The 12,398-nt window shown below is 36.4% G+C and overlaps 1 protein-coding gene across 2 annotated transcripts in view; it reads right to left on the bottom strand.

Annotated features, from left to right (window-relative positions):
• ST6GALNAC3 (ST6 N-acetylgalactosaminide alpha-2,6-sialyltransferase 3) overlaps positions 1 to 12,398 on the bottom strand; it is a 306,384-nt gene that overhangs the window by 99,266 nt on the left and 194,720 nt on the right. For both annotated transcript variants that reach the window (XM_026679326.2, XM_087960486.1), the window contains one exon: positions 8,498 to 8,907. In XM_026679326.2, coding sequence (XP_026535111.2) covers positions 8,498 to 8,907 — 410 coding nt within the window. The remainder of the gene's footprint in view (positions 1 to 8,497; positions 8,908 to 12,398) is intronic.

Raw genomic sequence — 12,398 nt, 5'->3', positions numbered from 1 at the left:
TGGACTCTCACTTTGTGGCTACAGGTGAGACAGAACACAATAATATAGTATTTTTAAATCTCCTATGACTTGTAGGATTCAATAGCACATGAATCTTTTATCATTCCAGATCACAGACAAGGAGCAGCTATGGGGCACCTTTTGAGTGAACATTTCATCCTACTGAAACAAAAGCAATTACCAGTATAATTTCTGATTTTTACATTAAAAGAACACCCCTGAATTCCCATAAAGAAATTATGCAACATATAGAATACTGTAAAATCAATAAGGCCATTTTAAAGTGCAATTGCATGACTATTATTTGTGATAACAAAATTAATAAAGATTTTCCTCAGGTTCCATTATCTGAATCAGTTTCAGAAAAGAGGCCTTTTATCTTTATTTTGGTGTGAAACTTGGATCTACTACAGTGGTGGGATTCAAATTTTTTTACTACTGGTTCTGTGGGCATGGCTTGGTGGGTGTGGCAGGGGAAGGATACTGTAAAATCTCGTCAGAGGTGGTATTTTCTGGTTCTCCGAACTACTCAAAATTTCCGCTACCGGTTCTCCAGAACTGGTCAGAACCTGCTGAATACCACCTCTGATACACTGGCATTATATAATCTGGAAAGTATCTTCAAAGAATGATTTTGATGGACTTATTCAGGTGCTTTACCCCTTGCAAAAAAATACAACCTTACAGTGATTTATTCATTTATACTTTGTCATTAATGTTTGTGTCACTAAGCTAAGGGAAAATATTTCTTAGTTCATGAGATCCCTGGATGTAATTTTCAGTGGCAAAAATACCAATAATTTCTCTCACACGTAAATAAAATTCAAACAAAATATAAAAATACACAGCATTGAACAAAAGATAAAAGCATGACACTGAATTTCTATTGTACAAGTAGATATTCTTCTTGGTTATATTTGCTTTTAAACATTTGACAAAATTTCAAGGCTGCTTTTAGTTTCCTTCAATAAGATCTTGCTCATCTGAGTCACTGTTCTTCATTGTCTGTGAAGTTTCTGTGAATTTTTGCTTGGTCAAACAAGGTGTGAATTTTCACTTGGTCAAACAAGGTGTGTTGCTGTTGTGTTAACTTACATAACTACTCTTTTTTGGTGGGGGCAGTTGCTTTTTCTATAATAAAATATTTAAGCTTCCTTATTTGTGATTGCAGAGAAAATGCCTCAAAATGTGCACATTGTCAAATGATTCTCCAAATTGCCATTTTTTGCACTACAACAGAGATACTGCAAATGAAATAGATAAACTTGTATTTTTATAAAAGAAAAAAAATCTGAAAATCAATAAAAATAGTAATGTCTTTTGAAAATAAACCTGATGGACTTGCCTATGAACTTATAATGTCAACAGTTGTACTTTCATTCCACACTAGTCACCAATACTGTTGAAGAACAACAAGCATATTTATTTTTGACAAATAAGAAGAGAAAGAGAAGTAGGAAATACTAATGGTTCAATTTACTGTGAAAAAATATCCTGAAAGAATCTGCTTTCTGGCATGTTGCATGGTGGCACAGTGGTTAGAATGTAGCATTGCAGGCTAATTCTGCCTTCTGCCAGCAGTTTGATTCTCACCAGCTCAAGATTGACTCAGCCTTCCCTCCTTCCAAGATTGGTAAAATGAGGGCCCAGATTATTGGGGGAAATATGCTGATTCTGTAAACTGCTTAGAGAGGGCTGTAAATCACTATGAAGCAGTAAATAAGTCTAAGTGCTATTGCTATTGCTATGTTCCACCAGAAAAAGATTAACATGGAAAATTCTAATTCCCATGCATATTCAAAATTTAGATATTGCTGAAGCAGAAGTGAGTTGCTCTCTGGGGATGGTGGTATATAAAGGGAATGTTATTTGCAGAAAAGATGCACAATTCTTGCAGATGACTGCATCAATAAGTTACAGTAGCTTAGCCCTGCTCTAGATGCATCATGAATCCAGGTTAGAAAATATTTCTTGTACTCTAAATTGCCTTAATTTTCCTTTTATTGGCATCCAGTCTGATGTACATGATTGATAGAACAAACAAACCACCATTAAGAAAATTTAAATTTATTCAAACTGGCAAGAAAAATATTGGGTCTTTAGGGGGAGAAGAGTTTGAAAGGAATGATCAAGAAGAATATGAGATGCAGAAACCAAGTGAATTCTTTATATTATTGAATTATTGCAAGGAACAAAGTACAAATACCTAAATCCGTACTGATTTTCTCAAGGAGCCAACTGGGACAATTAAAATAAATTAAAGTTGCAAGAGAAAAATTTCAAAGATTACACAGGAGTAAAGAACTGGTCTTTATGGCATCTGTCTGAGAGTTTTTTAAGAACTCAAAATTGCTGACTTCTTAATAAAATTATATAACTTCTCCCTCAGTTCTACTAGAAGATCAGAAAATAGCCAACATTAAACTAGTTTTTAAACATAGACACAGGGGACATTGAAGCTCAACTTCACAGGAATATCACCAAGCACAAAGAGGAATAAGCCTTGCTAAGAGAAATCAACTTGGATTCTGCAAGGGTAAATTCAGATACTTGAGACTTTCAACAAGCTTTTGAGAATTTCATCATAGATTCTTCTATTATGGGCTAAGACACTTAAAAACTGAAAACAGAATACAAATAAGTGGATAATTTTGTCAATGGAGACAGATAACAAGCTCCATAGTCAGAGGTGGGAAATACTAATGGTATTTCTGGAGAACCGGTAGCAGACATTTTGAGTAATTTGGAGAACCGGCAAATACCACCTCTGACTGGCCCCGCGCCTGTCTATTCTCTGTCTCCTGAGTCCCAGCTGATTAGCTGGGTCTTCTTTTGCTGCCCTGCACAGGAGAATGGAGCTGGAAAAAGGTTAGTGGGGTGGGGAGGGAATGGGATTTTGCAGTAACCTTCCCCCAGGAGTGGGGAGGGAATGGAGATTTTGCATTATCCTTCCCCTGGAGTGGGGAGGGAATGGAGATTTTACAGTATCCTTCCCCGGCCATGCCCACCAAGCCACCCCCACAGAACTGGTACTAAAATAGTTTGAATCCCACCACTGTCCATAGTGATCTGTGAGATTTTTCACCCTTTTTCATAAATTATCTTAAGTTAGGGGTAAGTAGTGACAAGTCAGGATGATGTGGCCTCAGTTTGGGAAAACATTTATCTACTTACAGGGAATAACAGTTAGAGAATATGAAGTAAGAGTCATCCTGCTGGCGACTGTGAGAAACTAAGATGGGCCTGCTCCAGGACTATTTTCACTACCAAATTGGCTGTTCTTCCTATGGGAAAATATATTCAATTTATGTTTCTGATTGATTGGCATCATGCTATGGAAAAGATGGGTGCCTCAACCATGAAGGCTTTATAAAAAAACATAAAACACTTAATAATAAACTAGAAGGATTAAGTTTAGACCTTTAGAAAGACCTCTATTAAGTTCATGAGTTAATTCCTGACACAGAAAGTGCCTGATGATCAAGCTCAAACTTGAAGACAAGCAATGACATCCAATCAAGTTCGATCTTTCATTTGCTTGCCCCAAATGGACTAAAGCTATAACTTTCTCACCTACTAGATTTTATATGCAGTCCAAGACAATTAATGACAAGACAATTCTTCTTCCCTCACTGAGGCCCAGGTAAGCCAAAAGGTTGCACACCAATGCACTAGAATAGAGGGAGATGTTCAACATTACCACGCAAAAAGATAACTTCTTCAAAATTCTACAACAGTGGCTGAACCTATTATTCCTTCTAATATACACATCTACTAGGAAGCATTTATACAAATACAGATATATTATTTAAAAGATCAAAATGCCCTTGAGTTGAGATCAACTTTACTAAGGAATATGATCTGATCTCTGGAAAAACACTCATGAAATGGTTTTACATTTTGAGGCATAAAGATAATGTAGTTTATCTTGGAAGACCAGTGATTGGTCTCATTTGAGACAGCAAAGAATCCGCATATAGACAGAAGGTTGTACAACTTCCCTCGTGGTGTAACCAGAACAATCTGGAACTGAACACACTCAAAACCATAGAAATGATGGTAGACTTCAGGAGAAACCCTCCCATACTACCACCTCTTACCTCCGTGGCCCCTTAGCTCCAGGCTGTGTCAGCTCTGAAGCAACGTGAAGAGAAACCTCCTTAGAGGAAAGCTACAAAAAGAAAATGGCCACAGTTAGGCCAGCTTCAGGGTTGACACCAAGCTCAGGACAGCTGTTTCAAGAACCCTGCATTTCAAAGTTATGTTACAAGTTTCAGATAAAGCAAAGACAGTGCCTAAGTCTATGTAAAGCAACAAGTATTTGCTATGATACAGATATCTGCACTCAGAACATGCATTATAGAGCGTATCTGCAACTACATTAAAGCATATGGTTGGAAATTGGGGAGTTGAAGAAGTGTTAATGCATTCACAGTGCATCAAATTAGGAAGTTGTGCCCTGTTATTGGTGTGAATACTATCTCTGAGATCAGGTGACAGTCACATTTTGTAATATGCAACGTGTGTAAATAGCTGAATAGAATAGAGTCCTGTTAGTCAAGGGGTTGGCCATGAGAGGACACACTATTTGTTTTAGGGACTATATAATCAAGTTGTAAGCTGCAAGATAAAGAATTATAGGAAGACAAATTTTAGATTGGCTCTGGTTGAACCTAACTGATAGCAGCATTGTTTAGTGATATTTTCAGCATCATTTCTATGAAAATGATTTGTTTGTAAATAGTTGCAAGCTGAACCTTCCATTAAAACCACTCCCCCTTTCTACACTCCCATCTGATAAGGCTATAGTAGTATGTGGTGCATTGATCTCTTTGGTTCTAACCTTCATTAATTTTAGAGATCCCTAAAGATGGAACAACTTTTGTGCCAGCTAATTAAATGCTCTCTAGAGTTTCTCTCCATGCATTTTACTAGGCTGAAATGAACTCTTTTTCTTTCAATGCAATCTACAAAGATTCCCCCCCCCCCCCAGCTATTACTAATTAAATGATGCTGTAAGAATTTCTATTACATTTTTAAACATCAGGGAAACAAAATTGCACATCAGAATTCAGGTAAACATCCCCCCCCCCCAAAAAAAAGGGAGGGAGATCTTTTTTCACATGTTGTTATTAAGCTGGCATCTCTTCACATATAACTTAAATTCTCCTTTCATCTATGTCTGTGTATTTAATACTGCTCCGAATGATGCTAATGAAATACTGGAAGAAGCTGTCAACTTTTGAGCACCTTCAAGACTGTACAAACTAAAAACACATTACTACGAAAGTCTTTCTGCCACAGTATAATTTTTTTATGCACAACAACATGACACAAAAGGAGAATCTGCAGTGGCTTAAAGTACCCTACTAATTAAAATCTTCAGAAAGAATAAACTTGTCTTTACATTCATATCAAGATGGAAATGAGAGCAATTTTTAGCAGCCTGAAATCGAATTTTTTACTTTTGGGGAATTTGTAAAGGGCCTAGACCTTTCAGAATCACCAACCAGCGTGGGACTTAGGAAAGTTAATTAATGGTAAAATAATGTGTGTGTGTGTGTGTGTGAGAGAGAGAGAGAGAGAGAGAGAGAGAGAGAGAGAGAGGAGGGAGAGAAAGAGAAAGAGCGAGAGGGAGGGAGGAGAGAGAAAAGAGAAACAATGACGAATATAGTATTGAGCTGCGAGCACTGAGGCAATCTTTCATACTATGATCCATTGTTGAAATGATCAGTTGGAAACCTTATCGCACCACTAAAACAAACCAGTTAAAATATAATCTGAATAAATTAATTTTTATTGTTAGGCTTCCCATGTATTGCATCTCAACATCAATGAATGAAAAAAATAATAGATAGAAAAATAATAGATAATACATAGTGGCATAGATAGGATGCAGTGAGAAGTAAATGGCACTGAGGGAACTTTGATGATATTTTGCCATCAATCTTAAAAAAATATTATTATTGGATTCTTAAAAATGCTAGTTTGGGTTCTTCTATCAGCATATGTAAATATAATTAATAAATTATAAATTCTGTTAACATTTTGCATTAGAAAAGTGATTATAGTACATGCCTCTTAACTGTCTCTGAGAAACATACAATATAGATACTGTAATGACAGAAGCATTTCGTTTTGCAGGATCATATTACTCTGCAGAACCATCAAATGTCTGGTAATGGCTCAACATATTTTGTTACTTTGCTAGACTAGCCATATACAGCATTTCCACAGTTAATATTTTAAGAATAAGCCTCCCAAAATTTCCATTCCCAACACAAGCTGTGCATTTGTGTGTCCTATGAGCAGCATTTGGCATCCTCCTAATTTTGCTGCAAAGTCTGAGTGCTGTTTAATACCACCCTAATGGAAGAAAAGTTATTTATCTGAGGAAGCAAAAAATATCTGGCTTTACTAACGAAACAGGAACTATGGGAGAAAAACCAAGAGTGAACAAATGTTTAATGGTCTGGCAAGACATATGTGGTCATTTTCTTCACACATGGAGCTCGGTTACTATTTGACAGTTCAGCAAATGGCTCACAAACAGAATAAACTTCTCTATCTGACTCTGGTGTCTCTGTGGAGCCAAGATTGAGACAGCAACATATGGAACATGGCAGAAGAGTCAACATGGTCCATAAGACAAGACTGCCTTGCATTTTAATCAAAAATTCATACATTGGAGTCCTGCGCTACTCTAAACTCCACTAGGTATTTTTGACAAATGGTTATATGTAGCCTTCAATTCTTTCATATAGAAATAGGGCATTGTGGCACAGTGGTTTGGAATGTAATATTGCAGGCTAATTCTGTCGACTGCCAGCAGTTCGATTCTCACTGGTTCAAGGTTCCATCAATCTTTCATCCTTCCGAGGTCAGCAAAAGGAGGACCCAGTATGTTGGGAGCAATGTGCTGACTCTGTAAACCACTTAGAGAGGGTTGTAAAGCACTGTGAAGTGGTATATAAGTCTATTATTATCAGTCTGCTTCAGAGGTACCAAGGAATAATACAATGGAAGACTAATGCTATATCTCTGCTCCAGGTGTAAGAGAGTTCACAGAGTGTGTGTGTGTTCTATAGAAAGCTACATATAATAATAGAAGACTTTTTCTATGCATCTCTACCCTGGCTAGAATAGTGGTTCTCAACCCTTTCTTCACCACAGACCACCCTTTTGTGGCCATGGACCACTAAGGCTTAACTCAAGATTTAAATCATAACATTTCTTCAACCCTTCATACCCCCTATAATGACATTGTGCCCCCCCTCCACAGCGGTCTATGGACCACAGGTTGACAACCACTGAATTAGGGTGTATGAGGTAAGAAAATACCAGTTACAACTCCCTCCATTTGTTTAATAAGGCTACATTTCAACATTTTTTCTGCCTTAATATTCAAGCAACATACAAATCCGTACTGTAAAAACAAAACAAAACCTAATATTTTTTCAGTCAATGAATGTATGAATTTATTGTCACTTCTACTTCAAAATCCTGTCTTCCCTGAGCTATACTTCCTTTCACTTGTCCTGCTGTTGCCCACTATTGACTTTCACATATTCAACTTAGGGTGTAGCAATTTCTTATACTCTGTATAGTGCTGTGTAATCTAGTGATACTTTGCAAAAAAAGCTTTACTAAGCACATTTTGTCTTTTCAAATTTAGTTCCTTTGCAAGCATCGAAAGACATACAACATTTATTCAAAAAGTTGTGGAAAAGGCTTTAAAATCCCTTTTTTTCTTCTCACCTTTCTCTTCATGACCAGAAAAAATCTCTATTTAAGCCATTTTAATTTTATTATGTTTTGTTTAAATAATACCTGAGTTGTCTTACTTCAATTTTTGGATCTTGTGTAGCTTGTTCCACAAAATTGGCCTAAGAGGTTTCCGCTGTCTCTTTGTAACTTCCTTAAATACTCAACTAATTGTTCAACCTATTTTTTGTTCTTCAAATTTTACAAAGCAGATTTGATACAAACATCTGGAACTAAATAGAACATAAGAATAGTCTACATTGTCTACCTTGGGATACGTTATCATCCCATGCTTATGAAAACGCCAGAAGGCTTGAAAATTCATAAAATCTCTAACAAGCAGTACACTAATGTATTTTTCTTTTGTGTTTCTTTCTATATATGGCCAACTACAGTAGCCATATATCATTTGACAGTACCAGTACCAATACCAAACACTTGAGGATAAAGCCATCCTACCTACAAATTTTAAAGCATTAACTTTTAAAGTATTAAAATCCTTTGTATAAATATGTATGTTTGAGGATCTTAGCCAAAAAGAAAGAAAATGGCAATTAGAAGATAATGGACAGGTCTTTTTCTGGTCAAGTGCAAAAACATCAGCCAAAAAAGTATCTTTTTAAAACACTAATTTGAGAGACTAATATATTAGTGACATGTACAGATTTAAAAAAATAGCATTTTCTTGTTAAATTGGTGAAATAATTATTTTGGTCTGCAATGCAGGACTTACCGGTCCTTCCCAGTTTCCTTTTTAAATATCTCATCACAGTAGCTCATGCGTTTTTCAGTGGTCACATAGATTTTGGCCCCAGGATAACTGTCCACAGTCTTCTTCAGCATATTATATACAATGCCACTTCCATCTTTTCTCATATTTCGGAAAGGTCCCCAGATGACATAAATTGTACTATTGGTTTCCTTGAAAAAGTAGTCTGCATTATTCAGCAAAAGAGGGACACTAGTATGGGAGACAACTCTTATTGTTGTCCTTTTTCCAACATCTTCTTCATAGCCCTTGGTGGGAGCATTATTCATTCTCCATATACAGGAAGCCTGGTCAATTTCAGATCCTACTTTCTGTTCTGTCATCTGACCTGAGTTTGAAATAATGGCACAGAGATCACACTCCAGCTGCAGAGGCTGTTGGAAAGGAAGGGAGAGAAAACAGTCAATCAATTTTCATGAGACTTGGAAGCAATTGGGTAGTAGGGGATCTAAAGATCTGGAATCAGGTTACATGGATTCCACGCATGAATAAGTGCCCACCAAAGATCTCTGATCTACCACCAACAGCAGTTATATCAATGAGTATCAGGGGCAAACTTTTCTATAGAATACCCACGCCTTTCTAGAACATGTGCTTTCAGCCATTTCTTGGTGACTTTTAGATTAGATCAAAAAATATATTTTTTATTTTAGTTAGCTTATGAATAATTATAATGCAAAAGCCAGCAATGGGTTTAATTTAGAGGGCACTGAATAAACTCTGACATAAAATTCTCTTTTTCAGCATCTTTTTATCCTCAGTCAGAATCTGCTGCTTAAGGTAAGTAGTTCACTTGTCTAATTGCAGCCCTGATTGTAATGCAAAAAGGATAGCTGGAGAAAACTGCAGTGTGCACAAAAGTAGATTTAGAAAGAGCAAAACAGGAAGAAGCAACAGCATACTAGAGATAAAAGTCTGCCAAAGGGAGTTTTGATGAAAGAAATTATGACATGAAAGAAGCAGAATTATTGGGAATGAGCAAGTGAAAAGGAAAGGCCAATAGAAAGAATTGTGGAACTATTGAGATAGGGCATGAAAGAAGCTGCCTAGACTTCTTTCTGAAGCATACTCCTTGTGCATTTAAAAAAGAAAAGCAAAGGTCAGCAGGTTGGAAGTTCAATGCATATAAGAAAGGTATCCAGAAATGATAAGCAACGTGGGTCGTTGCATAATCTATACATTGCCAATCCAAATGTCAGTTCAATTTGGATCACTGATTCAATTTGGATTTCTGAACTATACTGGGTTTCCAAATCAGATAATTTAAGGAAATCAAACTGATTTGGAAAGCAAATTCAATTTAGAAAAGGACCGTTCTGCAAATAGATACCCAGCATAGAGTCATTGGATTAATTTTGAGGCAAATGATTTAATCCAAAAAAGTAAATATGATTCAGAGGCAATCAAATAATTTTTGACCTAAACCCACTGAACATCAATTATTTGCACATTACTTCAATCCTGTGCAACATTGCTCAAAATAAATAGTCCAGATCCAGTAAAATACAATTATTAGAAAGCTAACCTTATTCCATTTGGTTTTCAGATACAGTAAATGGAACATAGAATAACAGGGTTGGAAGGGACATTGGAGGTCTTCTAGTCCAACCCCCACTCAAGCAGGAGACTATATCATTTAGGACAAATGGTTGTCCAATCTCTTCTTGAAAACTTCCAGTGTTGGAGCACCCTTAACTTATGGAGGCAAACTCTCCCATTAATTAATTGCTGTCACTGCCAGGAAATTTCTTCTTAATTCTAGGTTGGCTTTCTTTAATAATCTTCCACCTGTTACTCCCTGTCCTGCCCTCAGGTGCTTTGGAGAATAGGTTCTCTGCTTCTCTGTGACGACCCTTGAAATATTGGAAGGCTGCTCTCATTTCATCCCTACTCCTCCGCTTTGTTAGACATACCTATTTCCCACAACTGTTCATCATATGGTTTAACTTCCAGAACTCTTATCATATTTGTTGATCTTTTCTGAACTTTAAAGGCTAATTGAAAGACGGCAATTGAGAAAATAAAATAAGTGCAAAATGTTGAAGGGGGATAAAATGAATCAAATCATTTGTTGGCATAACTATTTAATAATAGGATGGAAATGCCACCAGCAACATTCCTTTCTCTTTTTATGTCATCATTGAACACTGTCTAAAATGTCTATTCCATTCTCTGTGATTTTAAGTCAAACGATTATTGCTTGTTTCAAAATGTCCTTTTCCTTTACAAAATGGACTGCAAAGAAGAGCAAATACATTCAATTGATCTGAAGTCAGTACTGCTTTGACACTAAAAACTTGAGATATATTAATTCACATTTTTTTCTTGTGCATTTTTGACAAATAAAATATTTATGAATAGAGGTATAAAGGAACCAAATATGTGTATCCTTGATAAGAAATGGAAGTATTGAAAGTTCATATGATCAGGATAGATCCTGTCAATCTTCTATGGTCAGTGTTATTTTTCAATTTAAATATTTTATCGCCATTAGTATGCAGCCTCAGTGTGTCTTATATGTGTAGTGCCAATACATGCTTTGTATCAGTATGTATTAATATTAATACAAGTTCATGGGATGTAGGCAAATGCTTTGCCGGTTTATAGATTATAGATTATCCTTGCATCAAATAGTATGAGCATGCTTGGAGTAAAACTGAATTTCAATTTCAATTATGGCTGGCCAAAACATGCCCAAATTCTCTTTACTTTTAGCAGACAATATTGCATATGGCACAAATGCTATTAAATCTGGTAACCCACCACCTGTTTTACTAAAGACTATTACACAAAAGTTTCAACTGACTAAAGAAAGGACAGATAGCAGAGGTCAATATCTATGCACCCATCTGGGGATGTCAGGTCTCCCAGGAAACATCACTAATTGAACTTTGCCAGTTATTTATTGTAAGGCAGTGGTGGGTTTTCAAAGTGGTTTACCACCAGTTCAGTGGGCCTAGCTTGGTGGTGGGCGCGCTTTGTGCGTGCACACACACTTTGCGGGTGCACACGTGCAGAGGCTTTCCTACTCACCTCCTGCACTCTTGCACTCTCCCTGTGTCTTCAACAGCTGACACACGGCAATCTGCTATGCCGCGCAAAGCAGCTGTGCTTCAAAAGCAGGAAATAAAGGTCAGTATGGGAAGGTGGGAGAGTGGGCCCATCAGCAGCTCATTGGAGCGAACTGGTTTGGTTTCAGCTGATCTTTGGAGCTACGGGCTCGGCAGAACCGGGCCGCACCCGTAGCATCCCACCTCCTTTGTAAGCCTATCTTAGTAGAATCTTGCAAGTCTGGAAGTATAAACCTCCCACACCCACTTTAACTGCTTGACCCATTAGAATCAAAGTTTTATTTATTGATATATAAACATTTTGAATATAGTATATTCTCCAGGCATGTCATTTTACAAAAGAGAGAAAAAAAGAAAAGAAATAGTAACATATATGCTAATAACAATAATAGTGGTACAATAAAATGATTTTAACCAAACTTATAATTATATTGGCTTATTTATAATCCTATTAATTACATTAGCATACTTATAGTTATAAACTATGTGTTTAATTTATACATAGCAATACTCTTTCTTCATCTAATTTCTACCTCTTATCTCTAACCACTCATAAAATCTATTCCAAGTTAAGTAATACTTTGTATCTCCTTTATCTTTTATTTTCAATGTCAATCTATCCATCCCTGCACAGTACAATATTTTCCGAATTATATTTTCATCTGATGGGGTGTTCTCATTTTTTCCAATATTGTGCAAATACAATTCTTGCTGCTGTCAATACATGTAAAATTAAGTATATTGTCTATCCCCTTATCATAACTTTCTGATATTATATCTAACAAAAATATTTC

The sequence above is a fragment of the Notechis scutatus genome, chromosome 3, assembly GCF_049901735.1.
Source record: "Notechis scutatus isolate UNSWTSFEM ecotype Mainland chromosome 3, rNotScu1.2, whole genome shotgun sequence".
Lineage (NCBI taxonomy): Eukaryota > Metazoa > Chordata > Lepidosauria > Squamata > Elapidae > Notechis > Notechis scutatus.
Note: the sequence above shows the minus strand (reverse complement) of the source record. Positions and strands in the feature narration are given on the sequence as shown.